Source organism: Pristis pectinata, chromosome 2 (genome assembly GCF_009764475.1).
Source record: "Pristis pectinata isolate sPriPec2 chromosome 2, sPriPec2.1.pri, whole genome shotgun sequence".
In the NCBI taxonomy this organism is placed as follows: domain Eukaryota; kingdom Metazoa; phylum Chordata; class Chondrichthyes; order Rhinopristiformes; family Pristidae; genus Pristis; species Pristis pectinata.
This window is the reverse complement of record NC_067406.1, coordinates 45,118,399-45,142,110: the sequence shown is the minus strand read 5'-3', so window position 1 is coordinate 45,142,110 and position 23,712 is coordinate 45,118,399. Positions and strand designations below refer to the sequence as shown.

The window sequence follows — 23,712 nt, the reverse complement described above, 5'->3', positions numbered from 1 at the left end:
TGCTAACTGCTACGCATTGATTTAAGGTGAGGAGGGAGAAATTTAAAGGCGACCTCAGGCAAAAGTCTTTCCACACAGAGGATGGTGGTTATATGGAACAAGCTGCCAAAGGAACTGGCAGAGATAGATACAATTACAATGTTTAAAAAGCATTTGGACAGGGATTGGGATACAAAAGGAATAAGGGATACAATCTGCGGGCGAATGTGATTAGCATAGATAGGCATCACAGTCAGCATGGAAGAGTTGGGCCGAAGGGCCAATTTCTGTGCTGTACAGCTTTATGACACCATACACCCACTTTCCTCTCCCTCACATTTCCCATTTTTCAGCTGTCTCTATTGCTGAGCTACTTTTTATTCTAATACTATTTACCTTCCTCAGTTATCTGTTTCTTGTATTTATAACGTTTCCATCTTGAATCCCTGCCCCAAAAAAAATCTGTTGAAATTCTCCTCCACAGTATTAATTAATGGGATTTATTATCTTATTTCATTTGTTATTTGTCTCTGTTATCGGGAAGCAACTAAGAGTCAACCACATTGGTGGGTCCAGAACCATATCGGTCAGATCAAATAAGGATGGCAGATTTATACTCTTTCCTTTATCCCATTCAATTATAATGGCTGAGGGAATGGATAAGCCAATTCACCTTAAAATTGTATTCAAGTTGTCCATTAACCAACTCCTCTTCCAATTTCTGTATGACAGAAACCTCAAATCTGTATCCAGAGATAAACAAACTGCCCAACTCTGCTCTTATATTAGCCCATGCAACATTGTTTTTGCTTTGTTCCCTGCTGTCTCAAATACTCTGGTACTCTCCAACATCTTTTATGATGAACTTTTCTGAAACGTTTCTGTCCATGACCTTTCCTGCAGAGTCCTGGTTGCCCATCAATTCCAATTTCATTGACATTTCTGATCACCTAATTTGACAAATGGAGATGTTTAAAAGCACAATCCTCCATATACCTAAACTACCTATAACACTTCCATTCAAACATGTGACTCCAACCTGGGTTTGTTCCCTTCACTGTTCAACCATTGACTGCTCTGTTTCGACCATATATGTGCCACTTTTGAGAATTTGCTCCTTAAGTAGCTCTCTTCTGCACTACTCAAGGAAATGCTTAAAATCCAGCCCTTTAATTAAAGCTTTTAGATGATTCCCCTCTTCTTTGGCCAGTGCCTTTAAATCACACCACTGAAGTATAAAAGCTACGATATAAGTTATCATCAGAACTTACTGCAACTGAGAATTCAGTTAATGGGAGGAAAAACTTACCTTCAGAGTTTGGGTCACAATCTGCCAAAATAGAATGAAATATTCTAACAATGTTCTGGATTAGCCTTCAGCACTAATTCTACATAGTTGCTTATGCAGAGATGTGTTTCTCAATCTCTCACACCAATAACCAGAAAAATCGTTCTTAGCATTATAAAATTTTAAAAGTACTAAATTTAGATTGGTTTGCCACAATAAAGCTGATGGAATGCGAAATCACAGTTTTTTTCTGATTGTTATTTTTTTGTCAGATATGAGACAAACTAGTAGTGGTTCAACTGCAGTTATGTCGACTTTATGTATACGACGCTAACATCTCCTGACAAAGACACGATGAGTTTTATAATCGTACCGTAACGCTCACTAACGAGTGCAAGATGTGGGGGGGAGGGGCGAAAAAATTACTAAATTCCTCCCCAGTTAAAAGTAAATTCTTCAGATAATGAACACTTATCACTATAAAATTGTGATGTGTTGAGAATATCATAATCCCTGCACTTTCGGATTACTTTCCTTTAAAGAAGTGTTTTGTCAACCTTAAGCTTTCCCGTTAAGACAAAACGGCAAAACCGGAGAGGGTCGCCTAACAGTTATAATGTGAAAAATCGTCCACCACCTGGAGCTGGTGACAATAGTCGTAGCTATTTCCCAATGTGTTTCAGGAGCCTAAATTATCTTACAATACATCTATTAATATTTGCAAAAATCATAGCTTTTAACAACTTTATACTATTGGAAAATCGGATTTAAAAAGGCAGATGATGGGATTTTTGCAGTGAACATTGAACAAATGGAACATTATTTCAATTATAATAATGTCATAGAAAGTGCAATTGAAGCATTGTGGAGCTGTAGGTATTATACCAAGACAGTGAGTAGAACCATTCTAAAATCCGAGGTGCACCTGCTCATCATCGAGTTCATCCGTTCAAAGCTAAGGCAATTCTTAATTTGCGGTTTTAAACAAATCTATGATGATACTGGATAGGTTGAAGGTGGTAAAATGCCGGATAATTGGGATCACATTCAATATTTAGAGTGATAAGATTGATCACGCGCTTCCACCTACAAAGTTATCAGCAAAGTTATCAACATTTACAAATGACCAAAGCAAAGCGACCCAAAGCTCGTTACTAACTTGCGGGTGCCAAATGCACGCTGTAATATTTTAATTACAGTATAAAAAAACTTTTCCCCAAATGTCATACGATCGTCAGGGTAGGCAGCGAAACAAGTGTTTTGGAATCTGTTCAGCCCGTACCGTTTAAGCAAGACAGAAAGACTCGAGACTCAATTACGCCATCAACCATCTCTACAAACGTTTTACTATATCACCAAACCAGAAAAATACATTTTGTACCACGTTAATAGAACATCGCATCCATTTACCCGCAGCAACAGCCGCCCTCCGAGAGGAGGCTTTAGATCCACTATCATGTCAATGGGAACCGAATTAGTCAGTTCATTTATCATTGAAACCGGGCGAGGATTAGTATGTTACCACACCACATCCATGGTACTTTTTGAGATCTAAATTCGAAATGATCATTTTAAAGATTTCAAAATTGAAAAGTTCCATTGATGACACAGTATTTAATATTTTAATAATTCACGATACGCGATTAAGCCGGAGGTAGAGGGGCAGGGACTGCGAGAATGGACGGATTTAGGCGAAAGCTGCAACAAGTTATCTAAATAGACATATTCAATGCCATAGCTGGAGAAATATATTTATTTACAAAACAATTATGGTTGCGAAAGAGGTTTTTGAAACCAGCAACAAGTCTGCTTTACTTATTCAGTCAGAATGGGGCTACGAGGACTTATTTTCAGACGGATCAGTGGGATCGGTCAGATGTGCGGCTGGTGACACTGAACGAAGTGAGGGCACGGTGGGCATCAACCTTTGCCCCAGGCCTCTCTGTCCCCACTCCCAACACACCCCTCAGCAACACTCACCTCTCACACAAAGTAGAGACATAGTGCACTAAAGTCCGCTTCACTGCCTAACACCGCTGCTGAAAATATCAAAGGTGGTTTTATTGGCCCTCGGGATGTGCCCGCTGTGTGCCGAGCGTCACCACTGACATCTGGAAGCAACTCTGACTCGCTCGACGCGACCACTGACAGCCCATCGCCATGTTGATTAGTCCGTTTATTCCACAGACGGAAGTACCGTGTCTGCGGGGAGGGGGCGGGACGGAGAGCAGCTTCCAACCAATGGCGTAGCGCCGTACTATGATCGGCGTGAGTTCATTCCGCCCCATCCGACCACTGAACCAATTGAAGAGGAGCGAGGGTGGGGAGGAGGCGGGGCTTAGGAGAGGCTCGGAGGGTGATTATGCTGTCAGGTGAGTGACGTAAATGCAACTCAGAACCTTCCTTGTTCCTGATATTCCCGGCTACAGGTAAACCATCGCTCCACGTCACTCCAGAGACCAGCTCCCCAACCTGGATTCAAGTTATTAAAGATAGAAACAACACGAAGTAGATGCAGAATCCAACTAAGTCTGAGCTGGCCTTATTTTTATAAGAAGGTTTAATTGTGCAGTATATCCCCGTGGAGCTTTTAAACTGCAGATTGAGTACCCATGCATTTAAAATGTATATTTGACGCGCTCTTTAATTTTGAAGGAGTCAGCGGGTTGCAACTTTTCTCTAATTGGACCAAGTTCAAATTTCCGAATCTACATTGCGAAACCAAAACCCAGTTAGGTGTTTCGGTAGTTTTAGAAGCAGCCATACAATTTATGAAGAGCAGATATACAGTAGCAGTCAGTAGTACAGTAAAATAGTGTCTTTTGATTAAGAGTCCGAATGCGCAACTTCCGTTGCTTAACCACGAGTTCTCATGCATGGCATTGTTCATATAGGCTGGGTATTTGAATAATTAAAGTACATTTGAATTTACCGATATAATTTCAGGTGGATTTCCTTTCGCCCTTTGATTCATAAAAGTTTCTCCTAACTAATAATTGATGGCGCTATTAACTCAGGGGTGTAATCTGTGCCTATTGGTTTTAGAAACTTTGTCGTTATTGTTCCAATTTTATATTGCAGAATGACAAGACATCATTTGATTAGACACTAACTTTATTGTCAGTATTCCCATTTAGATTTTGTTTAAAAACTGCACACTTTTGAATCATACTTATATGAATACAGTAAAAAGTTACAAAACTGCTGGTTGTTAATAAATTGATGATTTGGTGTTGTGGTAAAACATATCAAATTTAGCCACGACACGTCCTGCTGAGAAGTCATTGGCCCCTGAAACATTCAGGAAATGTTGCCTGACTTTCTGAAATTAGCCGGCATCCTTTCGCTTTTATTTGATATTTGCAATCTTCCCTGCAATTTGCTATTGTTGAGGCTACAGACACGATTATTTTGAGTCATTAAGAAGTGACTCTACCAACAAGCGAACGGAAAATATCTCGCGAATGATACCAGAGAGTGGCACTCATTAGTTCTTATTATGACATAAATATATTCATAGAATACTAACGGAATTGGTTGAACTTAAGTAAAATATGTGAATCTTAAAATGTTTATTACGTGCATGGTTTGAGTGACTGCAGGTGGTGTTTGAAGATAAGTGATCTCCCAAAGGATTACATGCGACTTTATCCATTATTGTTGCACTACACATCTGTTGTCGAATGGCCATATAAAAGTCAAGACCTAAAATTTCCTTGCACCTTGAAAGGCAAGATAAAAACTGCGGATACTGGAAATCTGAAATAAAACTGAAAATGCTGGAAAGAGACGTCAGCTCAAATAGCATCTGTGGGTAGGCAAAGCTAACGTTTCCAGTCTACACAGGGCTGCTGAGCAGTTGCAGCAGCTTCTGTTTTTATTCCTCACATTTTAGTTTGAAACTATTTCTCGTCAAATTTTTGGATTATAGGTAAAATTAATTAGGTCTAATTGGCAACTGCAGTACTTTATAACGTTCCCATCTAGTCATTTCGTTATCGGACAGAAGAACTACTGTTATTGACCACATATTATTACATTTTTTTTTGTAATTTAACTGCTTCAGCAATTAAGAAGGAACTCAAAGGCAAAGTCGAGTTTACTGTCATACGCACAAGTACATGTATGCACAGGTGCAATAAAAAAACTTATTTGCAGCAGCATCACAGGCACATAGCATCATATAAGCAGCATTCACAAGAAAAAAACGTAAATTAAACATTAATTATGCACTATTTTTACAAAAAGAACACAATTAGAACAAAAATAACAGAGTCCCCATTTCAGTGCAAAGTGGTCAGTGTTGCTAAACTGTAGTGATCAGGGTTTTGCCAGTTGGTTCAAGAACCGAATGGCTGGAAGGATATACCTGTTCTTGAACTTGGTGGTGTGGGACTTCAGGCTTCTATAAAGGAGTCTATAAAGTCTGAAAAGGAGTCAATACTTACAGAGTACTTGTTGAAGGCAAAGCCTAATCATACAAAGAAATGTCCTTCGTCTGGTTTTAATGAATTTGAGGGTAAACGCCTGAATCTTTGTTAGGACAATCCCATTTTCTATGATTTGGTCACTGTATGTGCGTCCTTTGTTGTAGTCTCTGGCCGTCATTTGAAGAAACATAAACATAACACAACTTCTCAATTATTACCGCGAATATCGTATGTATTTCCCATCCAACCAACCTGAAACATTGAATATGAATTTACCAAACTCTCTTCTTATTCTCCCACAAAAATTCGGAATTACCTACCTGTAAAGATGGACCCCCCCCCCCCCCCCCCCCCCCCCGTGCGCTTAATAAAGAAATTGGATAAAGAAAAATATCATATCTTCAGAAAAACATAAAGAAATAAACGCCCATATTTGGAAATGCACGCAACTATGATATTTATTAGCCCCGTTAATCACATTTTATTCTGAATACGGAGGCTGTACAGAAGAACAACTGTATATCTTGTGTCCGTACGCCGAAGTCGTACTTGGCTTCCGACCAAAATATTCAGAACGCGTATAACTTCAAAAGCTTTTTTAAAATAAAAATTCTGCTATGATACAATCATAGCAAATGACTAATTGCCATTGTAGCCGTTTAGTTAAGTATCATAATAAACTTCAAAGATACCAACTAAAAGGTAATTCTATGACTGCTATTGTGTCCTCCGTTCAAGTGTGCACATTGGTCGAGGAATGGTGCCATCTGCCGCGCATGGGAGGAATTTTTTTCAAGGCTTGAAACATTGTTTTTTTTCAAAATGTACAACCTCTCAGAGCGGCTCTACCACCTACAAAGCACAAGTAGCTAGTCTGATAATAGCTTGTTTTTAATAAAGCAGTGCAATTTCCCATTATTCATGGCTGTCCTTGATCAGTTTAACCAGGGTAACAGTTAATTTTGAGGTCTCAAGAGCTACACCTGGAGTGTTGCTGAAGCACATACTCCTCATATTTATGGCAATTAACTGCTTCTCAACATCACTTGCTTAGAACCACAGAACACTGCAGCAGAGGAAAAGGCCATTCGGCCCTTCTAGTCTGTGCCAAAACTTTATTCCGCTAGTCCCATTGACCTGCACCCAGTCCATAACCCTCCAGACCTCTCCCATCCATGCATCTATCCAGTTTATTCTTAAAACTTAAGAGTGAGCCCGCATTTACCACGTCAGATGGCAGCTTGTTCCACACTCCCACCATTCTCTGAGTGAAGAAGTTCCCCCTAAATCTTTCCCCTTTCACCCTAAAGCCATGTCCTCTCATACTTATCTCTCCTAATCAAGGTTGAAAGAGCCTACTCGCATTTACTCTGTCTATACCCCTCATAATTTTATAAACCTCTATCAAATCTCCCCTCATTCTTCTGCGCTCCAAGGAATAAAGTCCTAACCTGTTCAATCTTTCCCTGTAACTCAACTACTGAAGACCCAGCAACATTCTAGTAAATCTTCTCTGCACTCTTTCAATCTTACTGATATCCTTCCTATAGTTAGGTGGCCAGAACTGCACACAATACTCCAAATTTGGACAGAGTAGATGTGGCTAAGCCGTTTCCCTTGACTAGAGGGCACAGTCTTAGAATAAGAGGGTACCAGTTTAAAACAGAAATGAGGAGAAATTTCTTTAGCCAGAGGATAGTGAATTTATGGAATTCTTTGCCACATACAGCTGTGGAGGCCCAATCATTGGGGGCATTTAAGGAGAAGATTGATAGGTATCTAATTAGTCAAGGTATCAAGGGATATGGGGATAAGGCCGGAAATTGGGGCTAAATAGAAATAGTTTTAGTTTAGCTCATGGAGCAGATTCAATGGGCCCAATGGCCTACTTCTGCTCCTTTGTCTTGGGATCTTGTGATCCCAATTCCTATACTCAATACTTTGATTTATGAATGCCAGGATGCCAAAAGCCTTCTTTACAACCCCGTCTACCTGTGACGCCATTTTCAGGGAATTATGTATCTGAACTCCCAGATCCCTTTGTTCCTCCGCACTCCTCAGTGCCCTACCATTTACTGTGTATGTCCTACCTTGATTTGTCCTTCTAAAATGCAACACCTCACACTTGTCTGCATTAAATTCCATCTGCCATTTTCTGGCCCATTTTTCCAGTTGGTCCAGATCCCTCTGCAAGCTTTGAAAGTCTTCCTCGCTGTCCACAACACCTCCAATCTTAGTGTCATCAGCAAACTTGCTGATCCAATTTACCACATTATCATCTAAATCATTGATATAGACAACAAACAACAATGGACCCAGCACAGATCCCTGAGGCACACCACTAGTCACAGGCCTCCAGTCTGAGAAATAATCATCCACTACCACTCTCTGTATTCTCCCACACTTGAACTGAAAAATTGCTTGGACATGGGTTGAAGCACTTCTGGCTGAAAACATGCATTTTTTAATTTTTTTAGATCTGAGCATCACTGGTAAGACCAGTATTTTTTAAGCCTCAGGAGCAATGCTGAAGAGTAGGTGGTGAGCTGCCTTCTTGAATCACTGCAGTCCTTCAGGTGAAGCTATCCCCACAGTGATGTTAAGCAGAGAGTTTCATGATATGAACCTAATAACAATGAAGGACCATTAATATATTTCCAACATGCAGGTGATGGTGTTCCCACTCATCTGCTACTCTTGTCCTTCTAGATGGTACAGGTTATGGATTTGGGAGGTGAGCAACTGCAGTCCATTAGATGGTACACACTGCAACCACTGTATGCCAGTGGTGGAGGAAATGAATGTTTATTGGTATTGGTATATTATTGTCACTTGTACTGAGGTACAGTGAAAAACCTGTCTTGCATACCAATCGTACAGGTCAATTCATTACACAGTGCAGTTACACTGAGTTAGTACAGAGTGCATTGAGTTAGTACAGGTAAAAACAATAACAGTACAGAGTAAAGTGTCACAACTACAGAGAAAGTTCAGTGCAGGTAGACAATAAGGTGCAAGGTCACAAGATAGATCGTGAGGTCAGAGTCCATCTCATCGTATAAGGGGACCATTCAACAGTCTCACAGTGGGGTAGAAGCTGTCCTTAAGCCTGGTGGTATGTGCCCTCAGGCTCCTGTATCTTCTACCTGATGGAAGAGGAGAGAAGAGAGAATGACCCGGGTGGGTGGGGTCTTTGATTATGCCGGCTGCTTCACCAAGGCAGCGAGAGGTGAAGACAGAGTCCAAGAAGGGGAGGCTGGTTTCCGTGATGCACTGGGCTGTGTCCACAACTCTCTGCAGTTTCTTGCGGTCCTGGGCGGAGCAGTTGCCATACCAAGCCATGATACATCCAAATAGGATGCTTTCTATGATGCATCGATAAAAATTGGTGAGCGTCAAAGGGGACAAACCAAATTTCTTTAGACTTCTGAGGAAGTAGAGGCGCTGGTGAGCTTTCTTGGTTGTGGCATCTATGTGATTTGACCAGGACAGGCTATTGGTGATGTTCACTCCCAGGAACTTGAAGCTCTCAATCCTCTTGACCTCAGTATCGTTGATGTAGACAGGTGCATGCACACTGACCCCTTTGACATTGAGGGAAAAGTTGTTGTCATGACACCATGCCACTGAGCTCTCTATCTCCTTCCTGTACCCCAACTCATCAAAAGATTGCAGCTACCATAGGATAAATGGGCTGAACATTGTCTATTATGTCCAGTGAAGTTGGAGTTGCAGCAAAAACCAGAGGTAGAGCAATTGTCTGATTTTGGAAAAATTATGTTGGAGCTTCTGTGAATTGGGAAACTATCTGCCTTTGACCTTTCAAAATGAAAGATATTGATCCCAATCTTCATTCCTCTTCCTGGGTGCTAGCAAAGAAGTACACACCTTTGTTTTTGCAGATATGGACCATTTAAGGTGGTCAAGCATATTAAAACATGGCTTTGCCTTTTTGATGGGCCTACTAATGAGAATAAAAATCAACAAGCAGAAAGCATGCTGTCCTAATTCCCATCCTATGGACCATTTGAAAAATGTTTCATTCTGGTTGGCCATTTGGTGGCATTCAGACACCATTCAGATTGACTACTTTTTCAGAAATCCCTCCACAAGTGTGCCAGGCTAACTTCTTAAAGAGCCAAGTGAGATTTTCACCTCTGAACTTACTCCCCAACCACAGCACCACCCACCAATACCTCACTAGGCAATCTTAAAAATCCCTGAAGAATGGTAAGAGGGCGGAGAATTACTAGTATCAAACTGCACAATTTTTTTCCAGGAATTGACCAATCCCAGGTAGACAGAATAATATTTCACATTGTCTCTGTTAGATTATGTTATAGATGTTTTAAATTACCCTTCCCTGAATGTACAGGAAATGTTTCCATCAGAAGTCCAAAGCAGTTGCATTCTGTAAACACATACTAATTCAATCAGCAAAGTTCATTCATTTGCCTGATTAGGATTGTATTCATCTGGTTTTGTGTTACATATTCAGTTTTGAAAGAATATGCAGTTTGTATACCCTAAGTTTTTTTTTAGCCATTTCAAGTTACATAAACTAGTTAATGTAATTAGGAAATATGGGTTGGGTCTTCAGAAACATGTCCACAATCTAGCAGATTTATTTGGAAATATTAAAATCTCAGTCAGCTATGCCATATGTTTCATGACTAAAATACATTTAAAAACTACTTTTCAAAAATATATTGTTAGCTATAAATAGCTTAGAGGCATCCACAGATCATGAAAGGTGTTACATTAATCCTCATTTATCTTTTTAATGAATAATAGTTCTTAATGCACTTCAGACCTCTCTAGCATTAGCTGGAAAGGTACAGCAAGTAACAAATTATTATTTCAGTCATGCATACTAAAGTTAAAAGAGATTTGCTGCCCTCATTTGCAGACATGCAGAGAAATTTCACATGTTGTCATAATTGCTCAGCAGGAAGTCAAACGACAATTTGGAATAAAAAAACAAATAATTTACTAGGTTTTGGAAACATGATAAATATTTACTTATTAACTGCCACAAGATAATAGTAGAAGTTTACCACAACAACGACAAGGAGCTCAACAAGTGAATTCTCAGTCCACCAGTGAGTTTTTACTTTAACATTTGGTTGACTCATGCCAAAAGTACAACATAAATAATCACATTCCCTTGTTATCAGTAGCTCAGTGGTTACATTTCAGTGGCAGTTTGGCCATAATGCCTCAGTTCATGATTGACAAAACAGCTAATAAAACACATCAATTCCATAAGCCCCGCATTCATGCTTTCATCCAGTTTTAGATTTAACAATAGGAGGAAACACAATATTGTACTTATCCAACCCCCTCCCCCTACCTAATGAAACAACAAAATCACTGTGATGTCAAACTGCCATAATGTAGATAAGAAAAATACAGTAATAATCATATCTAAATTGGAAAAGATGTGTTAATATTTGACAGATGGAATTACTGATAATTTAGAATGAGTAATACAGCAGTAATTTTGTAAACAACTCTCATCCAGTATTCGTGACCAGGAAATAATGTAATTTATATAAATAATTATTTTGTATTTCTCAACAAGGGAATAAAGAGTGATGTAACTATTGTATTTACAATTCTTTATGGGGTGTATTGAGATGTATGAAAAATGCTTCCAGTCTTTTCTGAATTAGTTAGTCAACCGACTCAAGCTGAGACAATTGCGCTGGTAGCTATCAGCCCAGATTGAAAGGTGACTGCATACACAAAAGCAAACTCAATGAAGAATTATCAGAGGGAACAAGAACAAGACAACCAAGCAAGTGAAATATGAAGGCTTTTAGACTTGCTCCTGAGTCACGTAAAACCCAAGTAAATGACTGGAACAAGTGGTATCATTAGCTCAGACAAAACATCAAAGCCCTGACAGGAATTGGTTCCAACAGTTTGAAGAGAAAGGAAACTAAGAGGTACATGGCTTCTGAATTATCCAATTATGTCATATTCACTTGGCAACCTCTGCTGTAGATTGTGCAAATCTTGGATTGGATTATTTACTCGGATGAAATGCTTCAAACAATCAATATATTCTGCTATAATATCCACAGTTTCCCACAGACAGAAGGATGCCAACAAACTTGAAGGTATAAATACATTTTAGAGCAATATCAAACTTAGCCAAATTACTCTATTTCTTGTACTTATAGCTGTTGAGCATATATGCTGAAGTTATTTTCTTAAGTATAAAATGTGAGAACTCTATCATCATTTATTATTTTGCAGCTCCCTCTATTGGACATGTAGAGTACTCTCTCAAGCACAATGAATTCAAAGATTTTAGAATTAAAGTTCTGTTTATAAATTCTATTGGCTTATGAGCACAATGGATTCTGTCTGTCTCTTTCTACATTGGTCAGGACCAACTAATTTTTATTTGGAAGTTGTGGATGAGGTTACTTCTTTGTTATATTTTCGTTTTTTCCCTCTTCCTTATTTTCATTCTCTGTGCTACTCAGTAATGAACAATGCTGATGCCAGCCATGAGCAGTTGCAGCATGATAATCTTGATGATTCTCACATCAGCCTTCTCTTCCAATTTATGGGAAAGTAACCTGATCCACGAAAGAGACCAAGACATAACTTTGGGGCACATTCCAGAAGCAAACTCACAGTTGATTATTCTGTGTTGTTTTACATGTTTAGATCCCTAGGCACACAATGTATCATCCTTATTAATTTGTTATTTAAAGTATTACAGGGTTCGTGTGCTCTAAATGCTTTTATTTGCAGAACAGGCCTTCTGTGAAGAAATCCTTTCACCAAAAGCAAAATTCTGTAGATGCTGGAAATCTGAGAAATAAACAGAAAATGTTGTAAATACTTGACAGCTCAACAGTACTTTTGGAGAGTGACACAGACCGTACATTTAAAGTCAATGGCCTTTCATCACAACTGAAAACATTAAAAATAAAACAAGTTATAAAATGAAAAGGTTGGCTAAGGAGAGGAAAGAACAAAGGGGAAGTTTCGTCCAGGGTGGAAGGAAAGAGAAATTAAGTGCAAAAAGAATGATGGGCACAAAGGCATGGAAAGGTAACAGGCGAAAAAAAGATAGGTCTGGAAGAGAGGTAAATAGGAATAGCAGAGTCACTATCTGAAACTATTGAAGTCAGTGTTGAGTTCAGGAGGCAGTGGTGTGCTTTGTTATGATGATGAGATGCTGTTCCCCAAGCTTAGATTGATCTTAATTAGAATAGGACAAGGACCAAACTCAAGTGTGATCAGAATGAGAGTGGAATGGAGAATTTAAATGAAAGGTGACTGGAAGATCAGGTTTGCATTCCAGAAAGAGGTCATCCATTTCCACCACCCCCCCCACCCCCCATTTTAAAGGAGATTGCACCTTTTGCACTAAATGTACTGTGCTAAGTTGAAATAAGTAAATAAATTGCTATTTTACCTGGAGAGTGAATTTGAGGCCTTGGTCACTGGGAATCGAGGCAGTTAATGGCCAGCTATGATCTATATCACTTTGGCGCACGTACTTTATGAATGAATCTCATGCTAATCTCTGCCATGAAGTAAGGGTATCCTATTAAAGTTAAATAAAAATCAGGTAAATGGCAAAGAATGATGCAACATCTTTCCATGCCTTTGTCATGTTTAGTCCTGATTATTTTAGCACAAGCTGGCCAGCACCTTTTTCCAAACACTATCCAAAACATCCAAAGCTATCCTGCCAGGATCCTAATTTAACAACATATCATGTTCACCCATCACATGTGTTCACTACTTGCACTGCTCAAGTAAAATCTGACTTTCAAAATTATTTAAAAATTTCAAACCCCTTCATGCTCTTCCCTAACTCTCTAAGCTAAGAACCTTCTGGGACATTGGCGTTTCTCCACTTCTGACTTTTTGCCCAGAGTTCAATCATTCCTCATTAGCAGCATTGCCTTTTGTTGCCAAGCCCCTTTGGTTTGTATTTCCAACTATATACCTCTCTACCTACTTTTCTTTCTTCCTTAAAGGTGTATCTTAATACCTCTTGTCATAAGTGGCCCTAATATCTTCTCTTGTGGCTCAATGTAATTTTTTTTGATGGGTGCTGGTGAGATATCTTGGGTTTTACTATGTTAAAGATCCTAAATAAATGCAAATTTTAATTCTGCAGTTCTAAATTTCCCATAGTGATACATTTTTCCTTATTGCAACAATGAACACATTTTAAAACTATTTCATTGGCCCTGGGTTGGCTCAGCGATATTTGGAGTTCATGAAAGGTGCAAAGTGAATGTGATATCTATATTTATGCTTTTATAAAGTGCACTGCCAGGGGCCTGTGGTATTAAGAGTGCCAGAGGCAGCTTAATGCAAAAGTTACCAACTTTGTTGATTTGTTTGTTTCTATATCCATATTGTTAAAGTTATGCCAGATGGCCTGAAAACAAGTTGGCACCTTTGGTGTTGAATGAAATACTTCCTTTCTGGAACCTTGCATGCATTAACACTTGTCATATCACAATGAATCAGAACCGACAGTACTTTTGAGGATCAGCCTGTAAAGATCTTGAGCTTTTCTTAATCAAGTGGTGGAGAGAGTTGGGTTTGAAAGGAACAAGGTAAGTTGTAGCACTGCCTAGTGAAAAAAAAAAGTTAATAATTTTTTCTGTTATGTTTGCTACATGTGGCTACCATGTTGATATCTGGACATGGGAGAATACAATAACTGCAGAAACACGAGAACCTGTTTTGGTTCAAATTTAAACATTGTTAGGGGTTACCGTTAGTCAAAAATTAATTGGACCAGCAACATAAATGCTTCAGCTATAAGACCAGGTCAGAGTCTAAGTATTCTGGAGCAAGTGAGACACCTCTGTCCTAAGAATGTAAAGCTCACTCAGCCCCTCAAGTCTGCTCCATTATTCAAAATGATTATGGTTGATCTGCCACAGGCCTCATCTTCTTCTCTCTGCCAGTTCCTCATAGCCCTCAATTCCCTGATCTTTCAAAAACTTATCTGCTTCCTCTTTAAGTTCCCCAGTGATCAAGTCTCCACAACCCTCCTGGGTATAGAATTTCAGAGATTCACCACCCTCTATGAGAAGAAATTCCTAGGTACCTCAGTTTTAAATATCTGCCCTTTAATCTTTTAATTATGTCCCATTGCTCGAGATTTTCTCACTAGAGGAAACATCTCAATACCCCTTCAGGATCTTTTATGTTTCAATGAGATCACCCTTCATTCTTCAAGACTGTAAAGAATATATATATAATCATTTTAGCCATTCATAATAGGACAACCCTCTCATCCCAGGAGTCTCCAAGTGAATCTCTTTTGGACTGCTTCCAATGCCAGTATATCCTTTCTTAAATAGAGGGACTAAAACTGTGCACAGTACTCCAGGTGTGGCCACATCAGTACTCTATTTCCAAATTCCAACCCTCTTGCGGTAAAGGCCAATGTATCATTTGCCTGCCTAACCACTTGCTACACCTGTCTGCTTACTTTTTGTAACCCTTGCATAAGAACAGCTGGATCCATCTGTACTTTGCTCATCTGCAGTCTAAAGTAGCCCATTTTATTGCATGCACTTAAACACTCTAAGGATTCAGTCCAGCCACCATAGCTCCAGTGTCTACCAACAAAGTGGCCATGTCTTCACAACAGCGTCTGCCAAACCTGCAGGCTCTGCAACTTGAAAGGAAAAGGATAGCAGGCTCATAGAAATACCTTCCAAGTCATACACATTCCAACTTGGAATGCTACTCCTTCAATGCCAGATCTAAATCCTTTAACTCCCTATCTAATAGCAGCTTCACCAGACAAATTGCTCACATCACCTTCCTGAGAGCAAATAGTGATAATCAATGAATGCTGGTGTCACCATTGATGCCAGCATTGAATAAAGCAATTCAAACATGGAGTTTTCCTGCATTGCAAAGCACAGCAGAGACATTGCAACAGTAGGGAGGTAGGGAGTTATAAAGCAGAGCACTTCTATGACTAATTTACACATATTTCCTGCTCAAAAACTAGTTGCATGCCGGGGTCTCATAAGCCTTTATTAAAAGTTAAAAGTTACACCAGTTTGCTCCTTGGTGGTGAGAGAGGCCTCTATATTTTCTATATTAGAGGAAAACCATAAGTTTCTCAATCCTCAGTTCTAATGCACAAAAAGGCATGCATAGGTGAGCATACCAGTATAAATATTTTAGTTGTTGGCAGCCCCTGCTGCAAACTATGGTTGAGTCTCAGAAGCTACTGGTCAGATGTTGTACACCTTTGGATTTGAAAATGTCCACCTGGTTCTTTGTTCTGGCCAGAGTTGAGGGCAGTGAGGTGGGGGTCAGTGGTGGTAGGGGCTAGCAAGTGGCCACAGGCCAAACTGGGATTGTGCAATGGTCAGAGTTGCTGGGAGTGTAGTCAAGCCTACACTGATGACTGGGGGGAGGGGAATGGGGAGAGACACTGGACTGCCACAGATGGTTTTGGGTAGAGTACTAGATCCAGCACTGATTGATAGATAGCCCTGAAGTCAGCAATCATTTCCTGAGCTCACTAGACCACTGGAGGATCTGCTGAAGTTCCAGGATGAAGAAATTAAAGATAATTGAACAAGGCACAAACACAGGCTATCGCACAGTCATCAAAAAGCAAAACAAAACCCGCAGCTGCTGAAAATCTGAAATAAAAACAGAGAAATTTTCGGCAGGCCAGCCAGCATATGTGGAGAAAGAAATTGAATTAATGTTTTAGATCTTGACCTTTCATCAAAGCTGAGAAAAATTCAAAAACTGACTTGCTCTAAGTTGCAGTGAAGGTGGAGAGGCTAGAGAGAACAAAAACACGAAAACAATTAATAGCTACAGTGACAATCATCTTATTTCAGACACTCAATAGAGCATCCCACCTCAAAGTCACTGCTATTGATTAAATTTTGGCTGAAATTTTGTGCCACAAAGTTCAGAACAAAATACATCCTATTTCATTTGCCCTTGATCAATGAATCTGAAGTTCAAGTTCAGAGTACCATGATTATCATGCATTTAGGCCATGAAATGGGGTATAAATTTCTGTCTCATGATGCCCCTGTGAGACATTTATTAACCACATTTTGGATAGTCCAAAATTTTACCTCTATCACTGGTTCCAGTAGCTTATTTTTCATCCCCTTCAAAATGTAAAACAATGATTTACTTTTAGAAGAACTATTGAATGTTGTTATTAATGGACTCTGAATTGCACAATGCCCTGAAGAAAACATACTATTCCAATTTTCATTTCATCTAGAGTAACCCTATCTGTAAATGAGGGTTGATCTTATTGAAACTTGTAAGATCCTAAGAAGACAGAGCATTAGTCAGGGCATTGAGTATAGGAGCTGGGACATTATGCTGCAGTTGTATAAGTCATTGGTGAGGCCCTATTTGGAGTACTGTGTACAGTTTTGGTCAGCCAAAAGGAAAGACATGGTTAAACTGGAAAGAGTGCAAAAAGGATTTACATGGATGTTGCCAAGACTAGAGGGCCTGAGTTATAGGAAGAGGTTGGCCAGGCAAGGTCTTTATTCCTTGGAATGTAGGTGAATGAAGGGTGAACTTATAGAAATGTTTAAAATTATGAGAAGCATAGATAAGGTGGACAGTAACAGTCTTTTCTCCGGGGTAGGGGAGTCCAAAACCAGGGGGCATAGGTTTAGGGTGAGAGGGGAAAGATTTAAAAAAGACCTGAGGGGCAACTTTTTCACCCAGAGGGTGGTGAGTATATGGAACGAGCTTCCAGAGGAAGTGGTTGAGACAGGTATAATAGTATCATTTAAGAAGCACTTGGATAGGTACATGGAGGGGCATGGCTTAGGGGGATATGGGTCGAATGCAGGAAATTGGGACTAGGAGGTGGGCACCGTGGACAACATGGACTTGTTGGGCCAAAGGACCTGTATCCGTGCTGTATTGCTCTATGACTCTATGCACCTGCTTTGGCAAAGTTCTTCCCAATAGCACCATGGAAGTAACTTCACCAAAAGGTCCACAATCATTCAAGAAGACAGGGCAATAGTCAGGCATTGCGTATAGGCTCCATTGTAGGCCATTAGCACTGCTTAATGATTGTTGACAAGTTTGCCAAGTAGACCAAAATGTTGCTGTACTGAGTAGATACTGCTTTTAATGCCACACATTTGCTATTGGATGAGGTGTTCTGCAGGTGGGAACTACCAATTAGTGTAGCAGTTAGCATAACACTATTACAGCGCAAGTGACACAGGTTCAATTCCTGCTACTGTCTGTAGGGAGTTTGTATGTTCTCCCCGTGCCCGCATACTCCGGTTTCCTCCCACATTCCAAAGATGTACAGGTTAGGAAGCTGTGGGCAAGCTATGTTGGCGCCAGAAGCGTGGCAGCACTTGCAGGCTGCCCCCAGAACACTCTACGCAAAAGATGCATTTCACTGTGTGTTTCGATGTACATGTGACTAATAAAGATATCTTACTAATAATCAACATTCACATTTCACAGGGAAAAATAAAAGGGGTGGGTGGAAAGTGGAAGTAACTTAAACAAGTTTGTGCAACTGTTATTGTTATGCTGTCAGGGTGCTTAATGGCTATGCGTTCTGTGTCATGTGTCATATCTCACTACAAAAGTGTCACCCTACCAATCAATAAGCAACTAATGCTTAGCCCAGAGAGAATGGAGGCAATTAGTAATGGTTAATACTGTTTCTCAATACACTCTTGGTTGGAACTGCTATTGGGATTTGGTAGAATAGATACAGAAAATCAATATTGTCAACAAGGAAAATTAATTGATCAGGTGAAAGGATTATTAAGTTTAAAATGTAACTGGTAATAATTAAAAGAAATATTGGAATTGTTGACATAAGTGAAGAATCAGGAGGTAATACTTTCATCCTCAAAAGAAGGAATATTAGATAGTTATAGATTCATATACAGTATATGGAGTTGGCTTAATTACATGTGAGTGAACCATTTGGTTTCTCTTTTAATAAAGTTTTTAGATTTGTACTATGGGAAGAAATAATGAAATGGTTAGAGGGTGTTTACAAAAAATTAGCTTCATTGATGGTAATCGTGAAACTATTGAATTATCATGAAAACACATCTGTTTCACTAATTTCCTTGATGGAAGGAAATCTGTTGTTCCTGCCCATTGTGGCTTTTATGTGACTTCAGACCCGCAGCAATGTGACAACTCTCAACTGTCCTCTGAAAAGATCTAGCAATATACCCACTTGTATAAAACTGCCACAAAGAATGAAAATACAAATAACCTGTAATTTCTCATTGCCATTTGCAGGTGGTGATGTTCAAATTGGCTACTGTGCATCTGACATTGTAGTAGTAAGTCTGGGATGCCCTAAAGTCTTGGAAAGTACTACGTGACTGTGAATGTTTCTTGCTTCTTTCATAATTCTCTGAACAGACAGCTTAGGTGAAATTCTCTTGAGGAGTGCCAAGTTCTCACATGTGTATATTCTGTTAGGTTGTGTTAGGTTTCCAGAGAATTAATAATAATTGCAAGAATCAACAGTTTGGTGAGCAGTAAAGGCACAGCATTCTATGGATTTTTACAAAGATTAGAAGGTAGAGAAAAATGAGACATATAATTTAAATGTGTTTACTGGCAAAATTATTTGAAAAATAGTATTTTGTTTTAAGCATGATATGACCAGGTACTTATGAGTGTTGAATATTATATTGACCTTTTTTGTTATTATCTTGTATTGAAAATGAATTCCTTTGTGACTCATCAGAGTATAATTCTAATTGGTCATCTGTTTGTTTGGGTGTACTTCTCCCCAGACAATATCATTGACAGTTACTACTTTTTATTTATTTGGTTCTTTTTGAAGCAGTTAACTAGGGTTATTGGTCATGTACTATGGTTTCACTTTATAGAAGAAGACTTCAGTCATGTGCTTGTAATAATAATTAGTTCAAACACAAAGTAAAAGATGTTTGAAGGTTTCTTAAAGATCAGCCATTACCTTAATCATGGCCAATATTTAAGAAACATGGCATGAAGCTATTGAAAAATAGCCTGTCACAGCCAGTTGAGATCAATTTATTCCTTCCAGATGCCTCCCTTTGTCTTCTCCCAAACTCCAATCACAATTTTACCGCTTCTGCATTTCATAATCTTTTACCTACCCCAGTACCAGTCCCCGTCAATATGTCCCTAAGCCTGCTAAATATGCAAAGTTGTATATGAACCATCATTCTTTAAATTAGCAAAACATAAAAGAGGATTGAATCTTTAATTAGAAAATGGAATTTCACCTAAGTAAATATTTAATATAAAATGGATTATTAATTATTTTGACAAACTTAATTTTTAAACTGGAATCTATTCCACACACCATGATTCTATGGAAATTGTGTTTTCTTCACAGCATTGATATTTTGTAATCTTAAATCTATAACTGCTTCTGTCAAATCACAATCCAAGTCATCTATCTTCTAAGCATTTTAAAAATGTTGATCATCCACCTCACAATCGACCTCCTTTTGTCAGAATCATAAACAATGAAATTAATACTTGTCATTTTCTGTCTAGTTTTGTTAATGGATCGCATCACACAGGAAAAAAAACGTTATTTTTGTGCTGTATCACATAGTATTCACAGCAAGGAAAGAGCCTCCTCCCACCCTACTTCAACACTCCCTGCAACTTATTCTTCCATTCTTTTCTCCCTCTTAGAGCTCAGAAGAATGAGGAAAAATGATGTTTCAGCTTGCTGAGGAACCAGGAACTTAGAGCCAAGCCTCATAGTCTCAAAATAAAGGGTTGGCCATTTTAGACAGTGATGAGGAGAAAAGTCTTCTCCAAGAGGCCAGTGAATCTTTGGAATTCTCTACCTAGCAGAGTAGTAGAGGCTCAGTCTCTGAGTATATGCAAGACAGGGATCAATGAATTTTTAAATATTATGGGAATTGAGAAATATGGGATTAGTGCAGGAAAATGATCATGATTTTATTGAATGGTAAAGCAGGCGTGAGGGGTCAACTGACCGACTTTTGTTTCTATATCTTATATTTTTATGTATTTATTTATTTAACATGTTCAGTTCATCAACTCAACTGCTTGTGGTTTCTATTTCCACAATCTAACCAGTGTCTGGGTAATAATGTCTCTTTGTGTAGGAAATCCATAAATTTCTGCTGGTTGATGTTTGTGGAATTGTAAGCATTTTCAAAAAGAACACACACATGAATTCATGAGAAATAATGAGTGGACAGAAATCTTCATGCACTGTACTTATTATCTTACTGTAGGTGTTGCAATGGTTCTTTCCCCAATACTTGAAGTGTCTCATATCAGGGTAATTGCCCTGGATTTAAATTCAAGGTCATTTTGTGGATTGGTTGATGCCAAATTCACATTCATTAGAACCTCTCAGAGATGATCAAATCAATATTTGGTGAGGTATACTAATTCACCTTTATGTTCCTTTCCCAGGATATACTAACCTAAATTTATTTGGGTTTCTCTTTCTTCGGTAGTTATATAATTCATAGTTGTTGGCTGAAATGTTGCATGGCAATAGAATGGTGGTTATTTTAAGTACTACAATGTATTATGTATAATGTTAAATTACTAAGGAAAATAACCAAGATGTAACTAAATATACAAACGTCAGTTATGGTATTCAACTTACGCAAATGGTTATGGGGTAGATCTGATGTGATTCACTACGTTTTCCCAAACACTGAAGTTGGGAAATGTCTGAAAAATTATGATGAAGCTTACAAAAATTTTGTATAGTAGCTGACGCTGGAAAGGCATGATTAGAACAGAGCAGAGAAAATTAAACAAACTAAAACCTCCAAATCCCTATTGATTTCACACCAAATCCTCTTTCTAATTAATGTTTTTTTTCTTTGCTGCATTTACCTTTTTTTAATTTGAGTGGCTCATGTGACTATTCTCAGCACAACTCATCATTAATGAATTTAAAATTAATTCAACAATGAAGGAACAGCAGTAGAAACAGGACTTTGGAAATTAAACATTCAAACAGAGTGGCATATGAATATTACAAAAAATAGAAAAATTGTTAACATTACAGCCTTCCTGACTATTTACCTGTTGTTTGTAACTAAGGAGTTAATGACCGGCAATGAATTGCCCATTGCTGGAAGAGTTTTATAAAAGGTCTCCTCAAAAGGCACCTACAAATTAGCTTCCTCCCAAATGATGTCTACAATAGTTAGTAATTACCAGTTCCCTTGGAAAACAATCCTATCAGTTCCATTACACATTAGACTTGGGCAATGTCCAGTTTCTTACATGTAACTTGTATATCTATATCCCTGAGAAAACCACATTTCCTGTATATAGTCATGTAAATTTGAGAGAGAAAGTAGCAAACTTTTGCAGATAACTGCAAATATATATACATTTTTGGGATCTGGGCATTATTGGCCAGGCCAGCGTTTATTGTCCATCCCTAACTGCTCTTGAGAAGGTGATAATGAACAAGTTTTTTGAACCACTGCAGTCCTGGTGCTCGACTAGGAAGGGAGCCTGCAGATGGTGGTATTCCCACGCACCTGCTTCCATTGTCCTTCTTAGAGGTTGTTGGTCTGGGTAGCCTGGGTGCATAACTGCAGTGCACTTTCCAGATGGTATACACTACAGCCAACATGTCCTGGTACTGGATGAAATAAATGTTTAGGATGGTTGATGAGGTACCAATCAAACATGATGCTTTGGCCTGGGTACTGTTGAGCTTCTTGAGAGTTATCAATACATTCATCCAGGCAGGTGGAGAGTATTCCATCACAAAAGGAAAAGATAAGGCCCACAGCAGATCAGCCATGATCATATTTAAAGGCATGGTAGACTTGAGTGGCCTATTCCTATTCTTATGTTCTTATCATGCTTTTGGCTTGTGCTTTGTAGATGCACTTGGGGTGTCAGGCAGTAAGTCACTCTGACTGACCCTTGCAGTCATGGTATTTATATCGCTGGTTAAGTTGACAATATTGATGGTGGGGAATTTGACAATGGTAATGTCACTGAAAGTCAAGGGCAGGTGGTTAGACTTTCTGCCTGATGCAGGATTTTGACCTAAAACATCAACAATTCCTTTCCTCCCACAGATGCTGCTTGACCCGCTGAGTTCCTCCGGCAGACTGTTTGTTGTGAGAAACAAAGGACTGCAGATGCTGGAATCTAGATGAAAAAACAACAAGATGCTGGAGGAACTCAGCAGGCCAGGCAGCATCCACGGAGAAAAATCCACTGATCATCTGTTTTTTTCCATGTATGTTGCCTGGCCTGCTGAGTTCCTCCAGCAAATTGTTTGTTGTTCTAGATTCCAGCATCTGCAGTCTCTTGTGTCTCCTGGATAGACTTTCTCTTATCATAGATGGTCATTGACCGGCACTTTTGAGACATGAATGTTACTTGTTACTTATCAGCCTCCGCCTGAATATTGTCTGGGTCTTGTTGCCTGAAGAAATAAACATCTTTATTTGCTGAGGAGTTGCCAACAGAATTGAACATTATGCAATCTTCAGCGAAAATCCCCTCATTCTGACATCATGGAAGGAATGTCACTGCTCATGTGACCAAGCAACTGAAATTGTCAACCCTAATATTGTAGTCCAAGAACAACAAAATGTTAGTTTCTCAGCAGATTTGGGAAGCAATTGCCATGGATGACTATCTAGTTGCATTTTTGGAAACAATTTAATATAACATCACTGTTCAGGCTTTCAAAGATCAAGGATTGAAAATTGGTTTGGCAAATAGACAGCAGAAGGTGAAGATAAATTTGTTGTGTTGCACAGTGTGGAGTTCTGAGTCTGCTAATGTTTGAACTATTAACAAATAATATGGTGGAAATTTCCAATAATATAAATTATCTCGATCTTTTATTGTAATAACAGGTTAGAGCATATTGAAATATTTGGACAAAGTAAGTGGATGGGCTAAGGATGGAAAATTAAATCAAATACGTCAAAGATAGATCTGCAGTTGAAATGGGATAGGTGTGTACAA

General features: G+C 38.9%; 1 protein-coding gene across 1 annotated transcript in view; it reads right to left on the bottom strand.

Annotated features, from left to right (window-relative positions):
* Positions 1–3,429, bottom strand: part of LOC127579224 (protein unc-13 homolog B-like) — a 399,584-nt gene extending 396,155 nt beyond the window's left edge. Inside the window, 1 exon segment of the mRNA XM_052031832.1 lies at positions 3,248–3,429. Coding sequence (XP_051887792.1) covers positions 3,248–3,269 — 22 coding nt within the window. The 5' untranslated portion in view covers positions 3,270–3,429.
* Between the last annotated feature and the right edge of the window lie 20,283 nt (positions 3,430–23,712).